This window comes from Diorhabda sublineata, chromosome 4 (assembly GCF_026230105.1).
Source record: "Diorhabda sublineata isolate icDioSubl1.1 chromosome 4, icDioSubl1.1, whole genome shotgun sequence".
Classification (NCBI taxonomy): domain Eukaryota; kingdom Metazoa; phylum Arthropoda; class Insecta; order Coleoptera; family Chrysomelidae; genus Diorhabda; species Diorhabda sublineata.
In genome coordinates this window covers 27,549,800-27,571,119 of record NC_079477.1, presented here as the reverse complement: position 1 = coordinate 27,571,119, position 21,320 = coordinate 27,549,800, and the positions used below count along the sequence as shown (strand labels likewise).

Here is a 21,320-nt window from a genome sequence, read left to right as displayed (position 1 = left end):
TGAGCTGATGTCTTCAGAGCACATCAGAAATAATTTCCATGTATCGTAATATAAGTCAATTTCATTTTTGACAAAGTATTATCAATCGATTATAGTATAGTCTATAAGGGCTCCACAGAGCAAAAAAAATATTTTCTTCTAGTTTAGATCGAAGGAAGTTCAACTGTTTACTCAAATCTATGATTATGATTTATCAAATGCTACGTGTGAGATCGGTGCTCCTCTACAAAATTGAAGGATGGACGTTGAAGATTGATGGAGTGAATAGAGGCTTTCGAAAAGTGGATATATAGCATAATCCTTAAGTGTTAACAAACAACTAAAACGGTATACTTGATTGATCTGAACTACCTGGAAACTCTCACTATTTAACCTTGCATTAGGTGTGTATAACAAAGCGATTCCTCTTCCCTTTGGGGGAAGAAAAAATCTTCGCAATATAGAGTCTAGACTATAAGGGCTCCACAAAGCAAAAATAATTGGAACAATTATTTTCTTCCAGTTTAGATCGATGAAGGAAATTCAAGTAAAATTTTGTTATTCAACAATTTTGAAACTGTTCACCTAATTTACAATTAAGATTCATCAAATACTTCGTGTGGTCTGTGCTTTTCTACAGAATGGAAGGACGTTGAAGAAAGATGGAGCTAATAAATTAGAGGCTTTAGTTATGTGGATATATAGCATAATTCTTGAGTGTTAAAAAACAACTAAAACTTGGAATTATTGAAAAGAGGCAGGTGGAGAGCTTTTTTCAGTTTTAAATTAATATATTGAATAATAAAAGTATGATTCCGAGAGAAAAATTTCTTTGCTAAATTTGTTAATGACCTAAGTCACATAGTTTTAGAATTATCACATCTAATTAACACCGATTTGAACTTGTAGACTAGACTAGTGCTGAGACTTGTTACATTTTTCTGACTATTCCTCGTAATTTTGATTATCGTAATGATTATCATGTATCAATAATCATACACAAGTATTACGTAAGAATATTTCATGAATTTTAGTTAATAATTATTTGAATATTGCACAAAACATGAAGCTCATTATAATAATAAATTAATAAGAAACGTACGACATCAATATTATAATTAAAAATTAAATTTTGATTGAAATAACTGTTATTAACCACATTTAAATCAATTCACCAATAAACGAAAAAGGTAAGAAACGTCATTAACATACTGACATAACTAACGTTGACCTTTTACAGAATTAATTTTTTTTTTTTTGAGATGTCACTACTAGTTATGTAACAGCAACATTGGGACATATTTATCTTCATGGAATTCCAACGAACATACCTTCATGTCATTTACATATTTAAGAAGAAATTTTGGATACCTCTTAATATAATTTATTCAGACGAAAATAATACATAGAAGATTTTTATTTCATTTTTGATATCACCTTTTGTACTTATGATTCAATATATCACTGTCCAGCCAATTAGTAAACGAAATGAGAAAATTTGATGTTCTCAAAATTCAAATCAGAATTATGTAACAAGATTATGGATTCATTTCAAGAAAGTTTTTTCCCTAGCTGTCTAAAAACTGCTATAATTGTTCCCCTTCACAAGGGTGACGAGGAAATAACACCAGTAACTATCGTCCTCTTGCATGATTACCACTCCTATCGAAGATAATTGGAAGACTAATGGAAAACCGCCTATTGCCTTTGCTTTTTAAATGCTTTCTATTCTCAATATACCTCAACCAATAATAAATTTTATACGGCTTTGGTTTTTGTGATTTCGATAAGGCCTTCGATTGTGTTGATCATCAAATTCTGATTCACAAACTAGAGTATTGAGGCATCCGAGGTATTTCTTTAAAATGGTTTGTGTCTTACCTTGAATGTAGAAAACATCTGATACAAGTTAATGGTAATTCACCAGTTGGCAGTTGTGTAACTTAGGGCTCAGTTGGAGGAACAATTTCTTTTGGTAATCATTAATGATGTTACAGATTCACGAATTAATGGTAAGTTCACTTTATTTGCAGATGACACCAGTGTAACCTGGAGTGTTTCAAATATACAAGCTTTACATTCTACCATGGGCAAAGATCTCGTTAATTAAGTCCTGGTCTGACGCGAACGAGCTCTGTTTAAATACAGAGAAAAGTTTAATTTTATTCTACGAAGGATTCTACAATCTTCAGATTCAAATAAGTTTTATTGGTCTACATACTGACAGTGCTTTCTTCTATGGTCTGTGCATGTAGCGAGTTTGGCGAAAAACTTATCCTTTACTTGTTTTGTCATTGAATATGTGTCTTAACTGCTCGATTCCCATACTGCTCTAACAACTTACTAGTCGTTGTTCGAATCGTGTCTTCGCTATGGTTTGCCTTCTTGGGGGTCTTATAGTTTGCACCTCTTCGAATTACAAAAAAGTAGTAGAGCGAGTTGCGAGTTTCATTTTAAAGTCCATCTGTTTGGTTCGCAAACACGTTCACATCTCAACTTAAAGACCCATTCATAGCTACCTTACTAGAAGAGAAAAATTGGATAATTACTTAACAATACCCTCTTCTGATCTGGGAAAAAAATCAATCATCTTAACTGCCAAAAAATTATTCAATCAGCTACCTTAACAATTAAAAGTAGCAAATACATTTAATAATTTTTTTCAGAGATTTACTATGGTATTTCTGCTTGAAAGAACTTATGGGCCGAATTCTACAATCTACCATAGACTGATATAATTCAATATTTAATGTTGTCATAAGAAAATTTTACAATTTTCTTATGACAATAAAGCTCTTTCTCTCTCTAACACACAAAAAATGAAGCAAAGTATGTGGAAAAGAATGCAATATAATTAGTTATAAAATTGTGTGAGGCACTGAAAATAATACAAATAAAGGTTAGAACCTTGTTAAGGGTGATATTCAAATGCCTATATTACATTAAAGTGAAATTTTCAGTATTGTTCCAAAATTCACCTGGTATACGAACGTCCTATCCAAAGGCAGCTATAACTAATAAATTTATAGTATAAAAATGTAATCAAGTGAAAGATCCAATAAATATAACCTGTTAAGGAGAGTTTAAATGTTTGTTGTAAACGATTACTCGTAGATTTGTACATGTGGAGGTAAACGTGTTGAGGTCAGACCTCTCACTCGAACATTTTTAGTAATATAAACAAGTGGAATACATATATAATCGTAATATCACGAGAAAGAAAAAGAGATAATTGATGCACAGTTCGCATATATATTTGTTAAGTATAATACATAACTGATACATGATGATAAACCATATAAAATTTTTTGAAAGTTGAAGATAAATAATGAAATAGAAATAGAAAAATGTCATTGTTTTGACCCACATTTTTTATTTCAAGATTTATGGAAAATAGTATAGAAAAATTTGACGCTTTTCATTAGTTCAGTTGAAATTATAAAAAGTGTATCAAATGCTTTTAAATGTGTATAAATACGGAGTGTGATCGAAAAATACGTTTTAAGTAACAAAGTAGAAATATATATATATATATATATATATATATATATATATATATATATATATATATATATATATATATATATTCCTACTCCAGCTTAAACAACAATCACTACACTGCAACGACTTATTGTGATTTTTCCAAGGGCTTCGATTGTGTTAAAACAAATTGGTGTACTACGGTTTCAAGAAAAACCACCACAACACTTACCAACAGAAGTCAGCTTGTAAGGGTTGATCCAACGATGTCTTCTTGCAACCCAATAGAATGTGGAGTGCCTCAGGGCTCAGTACTAGGCCCTATTTTGTTTCTCCTGTTTATCAACGGCATTGCCTATCTAGACATCAGTTGTTAAATATGTCTTTTTGTAGACGATACTAATTTCTTAAGTTCTTTCTGTTTTGCGCTGAGATTAGTTTCCAAAGAACTGCACCTATCCACCTCTATAACAGTTTATTATGCCCTTATTGAGACGTATCTCTGTTATACCCTTTTCTTGGGGAGTACGTGTGGTGCGACTCAACTTGAATCTTTAAACTCCAAAAAAGAGCTGCTAGATATTTACGCAGACTAGATTGAAAATATTCGATCCGTTGGCCTAATTTGTAAGCACTTAGGAACGCAAAGCACGACCTTTATGTACCTACTCCGCGCTCAAAATTAGTTAAGAGTTCAATACTTCACAATCATTTGCCAATTCAAATCGAATCTTTAACATCTTTTCCCGCATTTCGCAATAATTTGAAGGAATATTTATTGAAAAGTGTTTTTATTCTAAAAATAATATTTAATTTGGAGCCTGCCACGCACTGGTTTAATGTTGTTATTGATTTTTAATACAAATTATTACCTATTTTAGTGTGGCGTATAGTTAATTGTCTAGTGTATACTCTATATTTTAATCTTTATTTTATTTCTGTCTTTAGTTAGTGATTTGTATGTGTCTTTTTTCGTTTTTAACAAGGTTATCTTAACAATTTTTTTAACAAAGCATTTTTCTCTATCTCTATCTCTGTAACGGTTAAGCATAATATCAATGATTGCAGACAATGTACTACATACCAGCAATTAAGTTTGAAATTTAACCTCAAGGAGATACAGAAAAGTTTTGAAATTCTCCAAAATTACGAACCTGTACCATAAACTATAATCCAATTTAATTTTTCCAATGTAACGATTTTGTAATATCCCTTCATGTACTCAATAGTTAATTTTGATACTTGTTGTTTCTGTTCCGAGGCACGACAAATTGAAATAAATAAAGAACGTTCCTCGTTTATCAGATTTTTTCATTCATTCTCATTCTTCTGTCCTTTTATCTTGTACCAATACCTCCGTCACTATTAATTTCACTTACTAACCTCTGTAAACAATTTTGCCCAAGTTTATAAGTGAATTTCATTAATAGCAGACTTTTATTTTTGTGTTCAATGTCTTGTAACAAGTGGCTCAATTCAAGCTTGCTAGTTAAAGAGAGAACCAGCAATCAAATTGAATGTTACTTTTAAATCAATTATACGTTCGAAAATCTGTCATATCCAATTTGTGTAATCTAATTAGAATATATTATAAGATGATAATGGGAACTATATTGAAAAGAATTCTATTTCTAGTGATTCGGACGATTATCTCTTCAAGAAAAAACTATACTTTTGATTAATGATGCTGAATTAAATGCTCTCTTTAGAGTTTTACAGTTATCATAATCTGAAACAGAACATCGCTTACAACAAACAACTGAATCCGAAAGTTACCTCGTCCAGAAACAGAAGTTTACTTGAGATTTTTCAAAAGAGCAGGAGATTACAGTAATTGTATTGATATCCCAGGACTTTTTGGAACAATGAAGCATGAGAATCGACTCATATAAATCATTCATTTAATTTGGAAAATTATTTAGGAGGAAGCCTTTAGTTGTTGCTTCAACCATCTAGATTCAGCTCTATATTAAACAAATTTCTGAAAGTATAAAATATGAAAAAAATTCAGCCATTGAAGGTTTGACAAAGAGGAACAGGATCAAATGGGAAGAGGTACAACCAACAACACAAAAGGACCCTTGTACCAATATCAGTATAGTTATTAATATATTCAGCACTAATGACAAAAAAGCGGTAGAAGATAATGAATAGAAAAAAAGATTAGAAAAATCTTAAAATACTGGAAAGAAAAATACTAGAAACAGTAAAATAGAGGAAAATGTATACATAAATCTGTGAAATGAGGAACTGAAAGAGATAGTAGAAGGACAAGTGATAGTTGAATATCTAGAATTATAGATGTGGAATAGGTAGACCAAAAGAATGAAAAAGAATAAGTATGAGAAAACCAGATAAAAGAGTTAAAGCTGAATACAAATTTCAAATTTATAGAAATATGGAGAAAAGGAGAAAGAGCTTTAAAAATCCATGGGGAGTGATCCTCTGTAGTAAAAGAATCAAAGAGCTCCAAGGAGCGGGCCAATTCCCCTGTATCAGTAAATTTTTAGCACATTTTAACATTATTACCTCAAGTTAATCACAATAATGCCTGACCTAATTGCATAAATGCAACGAATTGTGCTAATTATACTGTTTAAAATCGTTAATTATATCGTAAATTGGAATTATCAGGAAATTAAACTCTGCAAGTACCAAATGAGTATCTATCGTTTATTTGAGGGTATTAAATATTTTATATTCAATTTCAATTAAAATGCAAGTATGCGTTTAATTGCTTGATTCGTATATGGATATTTCTGTATTATCTCAAATTTAGGTTAGGTTTGCATTACCAAACTAGCGCAGAAATTATAACTTTGGAAATAATTCTAAAATGATTAGTTCCTTCAAATTATAACACATTGAATATTATTAATTAATATTGTGTATAAGAATAGAACAAATGAATTTAGTTTTCGACGAATTTATATAAAGAGTGAGGCATCTTACACATTTTTTTTTAATTTAATTCAACAATCAAATGTATCGGCCTAGTTCTACTATTTGACAATTCTAGCATCGTTTTAATTGAAACTATAAAACGTAGTGATCTTCTCATTCCTTTTTTATTGTTTCAGATTTCTTATTCGAGACTCACAAGTATCTTCATTTCGTGTCCTATTCGTACACTGAATACAATTTCCAGAAGAAGACTTTGAAAATCGTTGAAAAGATTTCACTTCTTTGGAACAGTAAAAAGTCGCAACAAATATAGATAACTTAATAACAATCTTTAGTGTTTATTCAGTGAACTGTTATGTTTTAAAAATAGATAAGAATCATATACGAGCATCATGGAAACGGAAGAACTCATTAAACTTGTGGATGGGATCTACAAGGTGAGTGTCACTTAACTAGAACGTATATATAGAATTAGATTTAAACAGGTATCAAAATTCAAGTCAGAATCACGAATAAGGAGATGAAATGATGTGAAAAAATCGGTTTCTCTAAGAAATTAAAATCTCTAAGAGCTATAAAGTTTATTTCTTTTTATAAATATCAAATATAAGCAGAAAATGGAATTTTATTTCATTCTAAAGAGATACTCTTTGTTTAGATTTGTTTATTGATCATAGAAGGTCATTTTGAAAACATATGAACGTCTGAATTTCGCTTTTTGAATATTCAAAAATCTAAAAAGCGATGTCATTTATAATATATTTGTATTTGATTCCAAATTGAATTGGAGTTTCATTAAACTAGTTTTTGTCTTTCTCAGAAGTTTAATCAGATGAATCCACGTAATTTAGGCTGGCTTGGGATACCTTGAATTATCAATCGTGATATTTTTTTCATTATTTCACAATATTGTTTTCAAATATTGAGAGCCACTTCAAACAACAATTTATCATATTGTGGTAAAATAAGTCCTTACAAAGGATCACGTACTAGTTAGTCACTGTTTTATTGAAGTAACGCATCATTTGAAATCAAATGCTTCTTTATAAAGCTTCAACGTTACTATTCTAATTTCATTTTATATCCGATTCGGTCAACTTTATTCATTATTATAAATACAGCATATGATATCTATAACTATATTATTGTCTTAATAAATCAATTTATTTGATACATTCTTGAACAAACATTTTCTAAAGGTGTGGTATGATATTGAAGTCATTCCCTCTAACACTTTTCATATACGTAAAACTAGAATGTTCCTTGAAACAACTTGACATGTATCTCTTAGTTTGCCCAACATACAACAGATGTCTGCAACAGTTTTCGACCTAACGAAGAAAAAAACAGTACCAAATCTGATGGAGGGTGTTAAACCAATTTAAAATGAGAATCGTTGATCTTAGCCATGGCGATCACGTTATCCTGTTAGAGGGGCACTTTCTTTCTCTTCAACTGTAGTCGCTTGGTTGTTATTTTTCGCTTTACTTCATAAAGCAATAATGCGTTATTACTTTCCCTTTTTGAAGATAGTTGATGAACACAATCTCATGAATATCCCAAAAACGCCTCCAACCTCTGATCCAGCTAATAGAACCTTTTTCGGAGCAGGTTACCATTTGTACTACATTGTCTTTACTGTTTTTCGTTTTTCAGGAATGTAGTGGTGGATTCAAGTTTTATGCTTTTGGTTGAAAGAGAGCAAAATACGTGGATAGCAGACGCATGCATAAACTCTTCAATCAATATATTATAAAATGCGTACTTTCGATATACCGAAGGCCTCTTCTATCTCTCCAGCCGCAATCCAATACCATTTGATGAACTTTTCTAGGGGTACGATCAGTATATAGTGTGTAACCCATTTTTCATTTGCGTAGGCTCATTGCCTTTCAAAAACAAATATTTGACGATGAATGATAAGCTTGATTCTCAGTTTTTTCCATTATCAGAAACATCTTCACTATGACTCACCTATATTATTGTCACAGAGAAGCTAAGCGTTCAAAATGGCTGATATTTTAGATAAAGGTAAAGTTCGGTAGAGTTTTTAGACAACATTCGTACTTTTCAGCATATTCGATTTCTCTATTGTTCAAATCGATTATTGAACCTACCCAATGGCTAGTAGCAGGTGTAAATCTTTTAGATTTCTGTTCTTTGCAATAATAGTCATATAGTCATGGTGATATAGGGAAGGAAAAATTAAGAAATATTAACAAAAAACCGAAGGGAAGTAATAATACGTTGGATCAATATGCGTAACACAAACATCGAAGGAAAATGATTGAAAAAGTAGAAGTAGATCTAAAGGCTTTGAGTAGAAGACAAATGAAACACTGCTTGTAATATGACCAATTTTGATGTTAATATTTGCTGACCCGATCAATTGAGCGTTTAACTCAAATCCACACTGTGAGATTCACTTTAATTTTGTGAATTTCTATATTTGGAAAAGCGAAGAATCGTGTCCTGGATATAAAATTTCGAATCAATATCGTATAAAAGTATTAAATTCCAAATCCCCGAAAGAAAGAGAAACTGTCTCACTTATCAATTGATAAAAGCTAATTTTAGTATAGAAATTGGTCGGTTGCGTTAAAACAAAACCGCTCGAGATAAAGAACTCCAACTTTGAGCCACCAATTCTTTTGTATGCGGAAAGCATCACGACCCCTATTTCGGAAACCACTAATTCACCCCAAGCCAGGGAACGAGTGGGTTGGGAGGTAGGTGAAAACTGTCACATGATGCAATTATTTTTAATTACTTCTGCATCGTTGTGAATGTCAAGGAAAATAAATGGGGGAGAGTGTAAAAGCATTAAGTGAATATTTAGTAGAATAGGTTCATTTAAATACGATTTTGTCAAGGGCTTAATTGGTTGGTAATTTCACGTAGCTGCGAGGCGTGAATTGATTTTTTGGTGAGTATGAAACAAAAGCTGAAACGCTTTGCCTCGATTTCCCTTGTTATTATCGTCATTTACTACATGTAAAAGCCGATTTACAAGTCACCTGTCGGATTAAGATTGATGTTCTCCAACAAGAGAATATTCGCAGCATCCGCGTTCATTTATAAAATCAAAAAATCAGGAATTACACACAGATAAATTATGATATTTATTCTTCTTTATGTGCCTTGTCAATATCAACAGTCCTGCATGGTACATTCTTTTGCTTTTTTCATGTATTCCATATTCCATATCAGCATACAGATTCTATATCATCTCATCTCATGGTTCAATTAAGATATTTGCCCATATGTGATCTATTGTTGACAATTGTTGAGGGCTCATGTCTTCGCACCATATATTAGAGCCCACTAAACTGGTTCTTATATTTGTGACATAATTGCATTATTGCTTTTAATCCTTTTATGGGATCAAACTTCATAATGATGGTCTCCAATTACTGGTAAAGATAATGTGAGGTGGTTGTCTTAAACATAATAAATTCATAAAAAGTATCTGCTACATATATTTATTTTCAATTCATTTAACCAATAATATTTTACGAAGCTAATGTCAGGAAAACCCAAAAGTCGTGTAAGTATGTATAAATATATTATGCAAGAGCCTTTTGCGATTAGAAAATTCTCGATTTATAAGCAAATTGAAGCATGACATGTTGCCATACCAATCATTGGCCATTGAATAGTCTTATCTTAGGGTTTGCAAGAATTTCATGTCCAGTAACCATGTTGGCAACAATTCAATCTTCATAAATGCATTGTTCAAGATATGTTACACATAATTTCTAATTTGTAGTAGCTAATCAACAATCCAGAAGTGGAACACTTCTCCCAAGGGTATGACACTTATTGATTATAATAGATACAGCATTAGTAATCGGTGCTTTTAAAATTCATTAACATCATTTTTCAATCAGACCTCGTACTTGAAATGAATTGAAAGTATGTTTTTACAAATGATATATTAAATTCAACAGCGATTGAAATGATTGTATTGCTTGACAAAACTTATTGAACAACCACCGTATATGTTTAAATGTGTTTTGACTTATGTCTTATTCAAAATTATCTTCACTAATAGTTTAAGTTAGGTTACTATTCGATTCATCTATTTTTATGAAGAAAAAGAAAAGAAACTGATTCAAAATCTTACTGAAATACCAGGTGGTGCAAAAGAAATCACCCAATGCTCTTTTGCTGTAATTTCTTTTCTATTGGAAAAATTTGATTCTGCTTGTGAATTTTGTTTATTCAATCCATTAGAATTTATTCTATTAAGTTGAGAAAATTATAATGGACAAGTAAATTTCTTTAAGTTAATGACTAATGGGACTCGTAACTAGCTTAGAGAGTCTAAAGACTGTTGAGATAAACTGTAGACTTCAGAAAACTACAAAAGGAACAGTCAAATCGGGTTATCTGACGGTCCAGTACAAATCCCCAGAACGGGAGATGAAGCGACCTAGAAATGCTTCCTTTAGAATACCGGTTGTGGCCAAATTTCGCCCAGTTAAGAAAGAAAAAATTTATGACTCCTTCATCTTAAACAGCACACCACGAATTTTCAATGCCTCAAAAAAGATTATTTCATTTACTCACATAACCATTTAGATGGAACTTCATTGCTCATAATATTTTCCGATGAAAAATCTTCAATCTTTTGTTGAGATTCAGGATGTCTACAGGCATTTCGAGGTCAATATCTCTAACAACAGATGCAGTGTTTGCATTTCGTATCTTCTGTGTACGAACCGCTAGTTGATGTCCAATTAAGTGGTATGACATCAAAAAGCTGATCCGGAATTGTCCAGCCTTGTTGTTCCATTTTCAAGGCGAGTTTTCAAATACCGCAGAGTTTGTCCAGTTGATGTCAGACGGCCAGGAAATCTGCAACTGACCTTATTATGCTTCAAATTGACGGTGAACAATTATACGTCGATCTTGCGGAACTAAACATGGTTAGTCGCTTTGCTTTCTACGTTTTTTTTTTTCTAAATGACATTTGTAATACTTTTTTATTTTATTTTAAAAAGATTTTCAGTAGCAGAACAGGCTTTATCTTCATCAGGTTTCATCAGAAATCTGTTGCTAATACTCGCAAATGAAGAATGCTTTGTTTCTCAGGAAATCTTATTATTTCACTTAAACTGAAGTAGAAATAATGTTTTTGAAGTAAAAATACTATTGCTGCACGAATTTTCATTTTCAAAGTAATCTACACATCAATCACAAGACTTACTGGTGACCGAGACGACTGAGGTCACTTTGAAAGTTCATATTCACTTATAGTTCATATTCTCATTTTATTACTTTTCTCATTCACTACTAATTTCAAAGATTTCAAATAAATGTAAATTATACTCGACGAATAATCCGAAAATGTCTTTATCTGATTCAGCAGCTTTCGTAACAATTCCTGATTCTTTGGGTGCATTATAAATATTCTCGATGTCGAGCTTGAGATTATATACTGATAACTTTTTTTATTTATGATAGAAATGTGGTTTTGCCAAGCGATAAAATAAATGAAATATCATAAGAAAATCTATCTCTTGGAAAATTGTAGCTCGAAATGTGAAAAAAATCGATAAACTCGTATATTTTCAGGCATTGTTTTCAAGATTTTCAATTCTTATTTACAACACAGACTAAAAGATTTATGTATTCTTCAATCTATATCAACGCTCTTGCACCTGACACAGGATAACATTTTTTACAGTGTTAATACTACACTACTTATTTTTTTTTTCTATGTCATGAGTATCAAAGAATTTTTAACCAAAAAAATTAGCAAATCTGTCATTAATCAATCATGTTACATACAATAATTCATACATTTGCCAAAGATAGTTCATGAAGTAAAGTTGAATTACATTCCTGATAATTGCAGAAAATCACAGTTGTTCTCACGGGTAAAATATGATAAAGACCAGCAGTACCTCATTACCGTCAAAGCGCTAACTAGATCTTTATTTTTGAAAATAAGTGAAAATCTCCAGGTGCAAGATCAAGGCAATTAATCACTTAACAATTGATGCTTCGGTGACAAGTTTTGCACACATTATCCGTTTGCTCAGCGAAAAGTGTATTAACCGAAATTATGTCTCAGAAATTAACTTGTCGCAATCGCTTATCATCAATCAATAAATGTCAAGAGTGTAACTTTTATGTTGGCATGTAAACAATTTTAACAACAATCTTGCTTAAAATTGCTGGTAGCCCAACTTTTTGACAATTCATACTGAAAAAAACCGTGAAATTTTTGGGAAATCACACTAGAGTTCCGTTATTGTGAAAAGGCAGCTTTTACGATTTTTCCATCAACTCAACTATAATACTATTATTTTTATCTTTATTGTTAGTTAAAAAAAAGTACCATTTTCGTTTTTAACATATATCGTTATTTCTGTATACTGCACACATTTTACGATAAATTTCCATCTCAAATACGGTTATTAAACAAACTGGCAACATTGTAGAACTCATAAACATCATCAACTAAGCTTTGCCGGCAGACATTGAATTCAACGCGTACCTAACGGCGCCAAAAATAGACGTTCTTTATTTTCTGAATGGATCATAGTTCTAAGTCTGGCACAAAAACACAGAATTTTTATAACAAAATTTATTTATTTTTCAACGTAATCTCTTTTTAGTCGATATCGTTAACTGCCGACATCATTTCATTATTGTAGGAAAATATTTGACCACCCTGCCATTTTTTCAAGTCTGGGAACAGAGCATAATCCGAGGGGGCTAAATTCAAACTTCAATTCATTCATTTTGGCCATTTCATTAACGAATTTGTGAAATGGTGCATTGTTTTGATTGAACAACACTTTCTTCTTAGCCAAATGCAGCGTTTTTACTTGATTTCTTCGCTGTAATATTGCAATGAGTTCACATAATACTTGCCGTTGATAGTTTTTCCTTTTTAAAATAGTCAATGAAAATTATGCCATGCGCATGACCTCGCCTGCAGATGGTCTTTGCCTTCTTTGGAGCCGGTTCTCTCTTTTCAGTCCATTATTTTAATTGTTCTTTTGCTTCAGGTGGGAAGGGATGGACGCACGTTTCATCAATGGTTATGAAACGGTGCGAAAATTCGGATAGATTTCTGTGCTAAATAATTGATGGAAACATTTTCCGGACGCCGATTTTGTTACCTTGTGAGCAAAAGCGGCACCCAACTTGCGCACAGCTTCCTCATGTCCAAATTTTCATTTTTTTTTTTTTGAAATGCCTACTATGTCAGGTAGTTCGCGCACTGTCTGTCGACGATCATCGTTTTTTGGATTGTTTTCGACATTTCTGTCGTCACCTCATTTGATTCATCACTGAGATGCTGCTCTTTGCAAGTTGTATGGCCTCGTTTAAATTCAGTTACCCAATATTTTACTGTTGATAACGAAGAAGCAGTCACACCCAGTCTACCCAGAGTAGAATTCACTTCAGCTTTTATATTGGTTGGGCTAATGCCTTTCAAATAAAATTTTATAAGCCATACAAATACTAAACAACGTTGCATCTTCAAATTTGAAACATATACTTTACAGATTGTGTACTTTTTAATACAGTGGTATTGTTTAAGCAGCTACCGCCATCTCTAGGTGATGCCAGCTTCTTTTGGACCATCCTCGTACTTTTATTAATACCGTAGATATACTAATTCCAAACGTCATCTAAAAAATATTCGCAATTGTACTTTTTCTTTTGTAGCTTTGTCAAATTTTTTGTACTTCACTGATACATCTACCATTCTCAAAAAAATAATAATCTTAAACAGAAGTTAATGGTTTGTGAAAACATAAAGAATATCCTGTGAAATGGATTCACCTACGAACCCGATTTTGCTGTAATGCCGAGTGCTGTTCCCGTGTTTTTAATGTGAAATAAAACACTTCTTGACAGATTTCATCGATGTGGAAATTGAATCCATTGCCTCGATGACTTCTTTGTACACTAACATTAATAGATTTACGGTACAGAATATTTACTATCTTCTATTAACCATCTAGGATAAGAGATAATTCTAATTATATTCTTTATCGAGAAAATAAACTTTATAAAAAAACAGTCGTCAATGTCAACATAATCCGAGTTTTATCTATTTGACGTCTTTTTTTTGTAAGAAGCAGAGGAAAATATTTTAACATCTCAGGCACCGAGAAGCAGCGAGAACATTTGGTGCATGACTGTGCCCATAGTACCAATAGAATCGGTTCAATCGCTTTTAGTTTCATATATGACAACTCATCCATCCATCCAGCTTTGTCCATAGCAGCTATAGCATTGAGTCTAGCCTCATATTTTGAGCTTGTTCAAGTCTTTACCAATGCTTAATGTCTAGTCTGTCTATGATAATGGTTTCGGCGAAGATAAGTTGATGCATCTTCACAACGCCTTCAGTAATCTTGTTCCCAAGTGAAAAGAGTGATATTTCTCCAGTAGTGTTGCTGATAATGTAGTTCGTTATGTCTCTGTCATCATTAGCTCAATTGTCGTCGTCTGATTAATATATCCAGCTTTTTCTCCTTTCTTTTACTTTTATCTTTCCAACAATATACAATGAGGTTTACAGGTCATTCTATTATTGCTACTATAACTGGTACCGCTCTTTCCTCGTTTTCACAGTCGTACATTGTAATTTCTTTTTACAGGCAACATAAAATTTAACATTTAGTTCCTTAAAAACGCGGTCTTTGCTGTGGAATGTAAGCGAGTTTCTCCTTTATAGAGTTGTCCAAAATCCGCGCGTCTTTCTCTGAGAGAATTATATTTTCCTACTCAAAATTTTTTTCTCCATGATTTTTTCAGCACCAGCTTTCTCTACGTGTCTTTCCAGTTCTTTATGTTAAGATTTTATAACCAACATTTACTGCTCCTTTATACGCTTAGTGACTTCCGACAGTACCGTGAATTTAGTCTTTGGTGAGGAGTACCCTTTTAACAGCCAGATCGCGTTTCCTCTTTTATCATCCATCTATCATCTATCATTTTATTCCCATGAGTACGTTTTTACAATCAAGTTGAATGAATTATCATAAACTTCTACAGCAGCTATTCCTATACGGAATTGGGATAGGACTTTACAAAAATGCTTATTACTGAAATAATGCCATTAAATCTGATCTTTATAACAGAAATATCAGTACTTCTCATAAATATCTACACAAAATCTACTCGTAGTCTTGTTTTGAACCAATTGGAAGATAACTATTTTCGTGAATATTAATTTGGATGGTATTTGATATATAGTAGTCCAGTTATCCTAAAACCTAAAACCTAGATCTTTTCTGGGTAGTATTTTGATGACTATTTCCTTCGAAAAATTTAAGCCAACCAAAAAGCTGTAATATTTTATGTTTACCTAGCAACGATCAAATTTCAGCAATAATACTGCACTAGTGCAAATTATCGATAATTTGCACTAGTACCAAATTTTCGTCTAGGATTAATAAACATCATTTGGTTTTAATTTTATATTTTAAGAAAAGGAACAATTATTGTTTATTTTAAATTAAATTTTTCTCAGGAAATAGTCTGCCAAAATGCCCTCTCGTGCATGTCAAATTCTCTCATAATTTCTTCTCGTGCGCATTCGCGCACTCGAGAAAATTAAATTATCGACAATTTGACATGCACTCGGGACATTAATATTGATAATTTTTTATTATGTAATATAATTTTCACATCGAATTTTCTTTTCTGGTATTTGGTCTTCTTATTACTGAAAGTTTTATGGATTTGTCTGCTGATTTACAGATCTTTAACATCAATATCGTTATTATCATTTACTTTCGATTAGGAATCATTCACATTCATCAATCACGTAGAACTTTATTTGAAAAATTTTCTACTTATATAATATTTTTACAAAAAGTTTAATTAATTCTTCAAATTATGACAATAGATGTAACTTATTCGAAATTCTTAGAATCTCGTTTTAATTTCTAACGACAATATCAATTATCTGGCGTATAATTCACAGTTTTTTGAGATTTTTCATAAAACCATCGCCTATCTTTAAATATAATCCAATCTTCCATTTCTATATTTTGTTTAATATCTTTATAAGTATCCCCATTATACAATTACCGTTTGCTGTTCTCTTTTGTGTAAGAATACAAGCTTTCTTAACAAGCCTTAAAACCGGTAAAATTAATTTCGGAAATATCTTGAAAATTCTTATTATATTTTGGCAGAGATTCATGGAATGCATTACGGTACAGTCTGCAACAAAAGTAGCTATCTACTATATAATGGAGATCCTCAAGAGGCGTCCGTCGCTCAATTAATAATGTAGAACTTCATTTTTTATAGTCCAAGATAAGAGAGAGATTTATTTTATCAACAAGGCTTTTTTTCTTCTCAGATAGAGGCAGTTAGATACCCTCCAAAATAATTTAGGGCATTTATTTACCTATAAATTCATAATAATGAATAATTTTTTAACAAAACCAATAATGACTTTTATCTGTATAATATTCTTTTCGTAATAAGCTAGAATGATGGAATATGGTGCTACACACTCTAAATACGGAATGATTTCTTCTTTTTCTTTTTGTGAATACAGAGTGGAACAGCCAAATGGAATAAAATCGTTAATAAATAAATTATAAATAAATAATAAATAAAAAAATAAACGCCTGGACACGACGATTGGTATTTTTAAATGTGCATTTTTTGAAAAATAAATCTTCTGGCTCCAGAATCGTCTTGGCCATTCTATTTGGTCAGGTTCTGCCGGATATTGAGGCGGTGCTCCATCTTCCTAAAATCATATTCCCAGGAACTTTTGGGTTAGCAGGATCAGGATATAGGTTTGTTAAAGCTAGCACGACATTATAGTGGATGAACATTCATCTCCATTTAAGCAGCTATCAAGTAAAAAGAAGCCTGTAATGTGGTTTCCAGCAATTCCTATCCAAACATTATTTATAGATAGTTGTAGAAACAACATCAACAAATTCAATTGCATCAAACTTGAATAAGGGAAAGAGGTAAGTAGTAGAAGAAAAAGTGAAATAATGAAAATTCGGAAGTTTGAAAAAATTTTAGTTAGAAATATCGTATCCGAAAACCAAAACGTAGAAATTTTCAAGATTTTACTATAAGTATTTTGCCATATACAGATAGTCTTAACTCGTCGTGGGACACGCTGTATAGTGTATGCGTATACTACCATGCATTCACTTCTATTTTAAAATGGATATTGTGTATATTAAGTATTCAACTTTGAACATTAAGATGCAGTGTTAACGATCGTTATCTGGATAATGTCTTTGTCTAAGCGGCATTCTCAACAAGTGTATTTATGCTTATAAAGATGTATGCATCACAGTAATAGAGTGTTCAAAATTTCTATGTTGAGCAGTAAAATATTTATTTATAACGTCATATTTCTATTGCAAAATTGGATATGATTTGAAGTGGAATTTATACAGTGTTGCTCGAGAGTCTCTATACGTTCAAAGCATCAAAGTTAAGAGGATGTACTTCAAATCACCTAAAACTCAATTAGGCCTCGATTTAGTCACTATAATTTTTCCAAGCCCAAGTTCCCTGATGTATCTGACGTCTCTATAGTGTTTCTCGAGGTACCTAGTATATTTGATGATTTCCCACAAATGAATATCTCTATCCTTGTAATTTAATGTTGTACTACATTCGAGTATAAACCTTAATAACAAATTTGGCAAGTTTTTTTCTATTCGCAGTCGTTATTCAGCGAGAATGATGAACTTTTCCGGGTTTTCTTTTTGCCATGTCTTTGTACAATACTTCGGTTGTTACAGTTTGACAAATTTCAAATAAGTACTTCTAGTCAGCACTTAGGTCTTCCCAATCAATTTCTGGCAAATTCAATTCAATTCTTCCATAATTTGCAAAGAAGTTTTTCGCAGTTTTCAAGCTGGTTGCCTATTGAACTAGAAAATTCTCTAGAACTCCAAGTTTGTCTATCAAAAGTTTTTTTTCTATTCGCAGTCGTTAACCAACGAGAATTATAAACTTTTCCGGGTTTTCTTTTTGCCATGTATTTGCACGATACTTCGGTTGTTACTGTTTGACAAATTTCAAATAAGTACTTCTGGTCAGCATTTAGGTCTTCCCAATCAATTTCTGGCAAATTCAATTTATTACTTTCATAATTTGCAAAGAAGTTTTTTCAATTTTCAAGCTGGTTGCCTATTGGACTAGAAAATTCTCTAGGACTCCAAGTTTGTCCATCAAAATTTTTTTTTCTATTCGGAGTCGTTAACCAGTGAGAATGATAAACTTTTCCGGGTTTTCTTTTTGCCATGTATTTGCACGATACTTCGGTTGTTACTGTTTGACAAATTTCAAATAAGTACTTCTGGTCAACATTTAGGTCTTCCCAATCAATTTCTGGAAAATTCAATTTATTTCTTTCATAATTTGCAAAGAAGTTTTTTCAATTTTCAAGCTGGTTGCCTATTGGACTAGAAAATTCTCTAGGACTCCAAGTTTGTCCATCAAAATTTTTTTTCTATTCGGAGTCGTTAACCAGTGAGAATGATAAACTTTTCCGGGTTTTCTTTTTGCCATGTATTTTCACGATACTTCGGTTGTTACTGATTGACAAATTTCAAATAAGTACTTCTAGTCAGCATTTAGGTCTTCCCAATCAATTTCTGGCAAATTCAATTTATTTCTTTCATAATTTGCAAAGAAGTTTTTTCAATTTTCAAGCTGGTTGCCTATTGGACTAGAAAATTCTCTAGGACTCCAAATTTGTCCATCAAAAGTTTTTTTTTCTATCCGCAGTCGTTAACCAGCGAGAATGATGAACTTTTCCGGGTTTTCTTTTTGCCATGTATGTGTACAATACTTCGGTTGTTACTGTTTGACAAATTTCAAATAAGTACTTCTGGTCAGCATTCCCAATCAATTTCTGACAAATTCTATTTAATTCTTTTATAATTTGCATTTAGAAGTTTTTCGCAATTTTCAAGCTGGTTGCCTATTGGACCAGAAAATTTTCTAGGACTTCAAGTTTGTCCATCAAAAGTTTTTTTCTATTCGCAGTCGTTAACCAGCGAGAATGATAAACTTTTCCGGGTTTTCTTTTTGCAATGTCTTCCCAGCCTGGTTTTGATGACTGAGCACATTATCGGAGACCAATTAGGTTGTGTGTCGTCTAAAAATAGATTAATTTACCTAATTTTTGTTATGGATAGAGAAAAAAACAGAATTCTCACTATTACAAAACAATATACGTTCGTTTTTATGTTACATCCCAATGATCATATTGATCATTTTTTTAGGATGAATATATCTTTGTTTTAAGATTCAATGTTATTATATCACATTGAATATTAGTCAGAAATTTTCTAACTTTCTAAATCTCTAATTTTCATATAATATTCACAAATATCATTTTTCTCATTTAATCGTTGGTATAGGCAAGAAATAGGATAATAATATAAACAACTAACTACCATAAACGTGTCACTTTAACAATTTGATGTGAGTACTTCAAAAACATCGACTTAACAGCTAGAAAGTGCATAAATGTGAAAAATATATTATCACGATGTTACAACAATCTACACATTAAATGAAGTTTCTGAGGATCGCAAAAAAAACATCGAAATCCACTTTCACTTTTACGATATTCGTATACAATAAGACTAAAAAATGAATGATTTCGAACCTATACACTGCAATGAGAAATTGTGTGTGGTATTTGTTAATAAACATTTTGTAGGATAATATTTATTCACGCTAATAATCATTATTGCTCGTTAGATTACATTGTTTCACGTTTTATGAATAAAATTAGGATAAAAAATTGTTAGAGAGAAGATACAAGCCTGAAATTATAGGATATTGATTTAACCACTATAAATATGATCATTTGAAATGTAATTTCAAACTTTCTCAAGATTATTTCACCAATTTTTTCTCTGATAAGAATTTGAATTGAACTTTGCAAATTGTTTTATATAAAAAAGATAGTTTATGACAATTTGAAAGAAAACACTCGGTTTTATTGAAAAATTGAATATTATGAGAAATAACAATTTTTTTAATGATTTTCAACTGCTTATAACATTTTTCAAAGACAGATATAAAGACAAAGACAAAGACAAAGATATAAGACAGAAGTGAAAAAATAATATTGTTTAAACAAACTAAAAAGCACGCTGTTAGAGCACATAAAACTAAAAAAATTATATTTTTTTAAATATGCCTAAAACAATATTTTCCACTTTTTATTTCGATTTATTGTCAAAAATTAACATTTTTCTTCAAGTTCTAGTCATTATTATTGTAAATTTCCAATAGAGGGCATACTGATGTAAATTTTTTCTCAAACAACATAATAAAATTTAAGGTATTAAATTCTAATACTAATGCAGGTACTACAGTAAATCTCCAACAGGGGGCAGACAGTTGTAAAATTTGTTTCGATGTAAAGAGAAAATTTGCAGTGATAATTTCCAAAAAAAAAATTTAACTGAAGCCTTAGCCCGCTAGTCTAAAGAACGTAATTGAGGTGGTGAGATATATTAAAAGTAATAAGCAACAAACAAATAAACAACCTCACAAACCCACATACAGATGAAACTAATATAAGTGAGTTAATAAGAATACTTCCGGACAAGGAAGAAATACGATTAGGATAGCGTTTTTTTTTTAATGATAATCCTGATAATAGTTTTTTAAATGAATCTAATTGTTATAATTACTCTGTTTGTAATCATTAATTATACCATAAAATACTGTATAAGAACTAAATAGAAGTATATATCGTTTATTACGAAGCATTGAGACAATTTTGAACATTTTATACCGATCTTAACATTTAAATCGTTGATCATTTAATTTCAAGTAACACGGGAATGTGTCGTATACCGTAGATAATTATTTTTGTATTTTCTCAATTTTAAGGTTAGGTTTGCAACTCCAAACTTTATGCAGAAATTTCAATTTTGGAAATAATTGGTGGGTAAGTT

At 31.4% G+C, this 21,320-nt stretch overlaps 1 protein-coding gene across 3 annotated transcripts in view; it reads left to right on the top strand.

Moving 5' to 3' along the window:
* The window catches only part of LOC130443193 (GATA zinc finger domain-containing protein 14), a 200,322-nt gene that overhangs the window by 46,551 nt on the left and 132,451 nt on the right, over positions 1 to 21,320 (top strand). For all 3 annotated transcript variants that reach the window (XM_056777709.1, XM_056777710.1, XM_056777708.1), the window contains exon 2: positions 6,540 to 6,800. In XM_056777709.1, coding sequence (XP_056633687.1) covers positions 6,756 to 6,800 — 45 coding nt within the window. In that variant the 5' untranslated portion in view covers positions 6,540 to 6,755. The remainder of the gene's footprint in view (positions 1 to 6,539; positions 6,801 to 21,320) is intronic.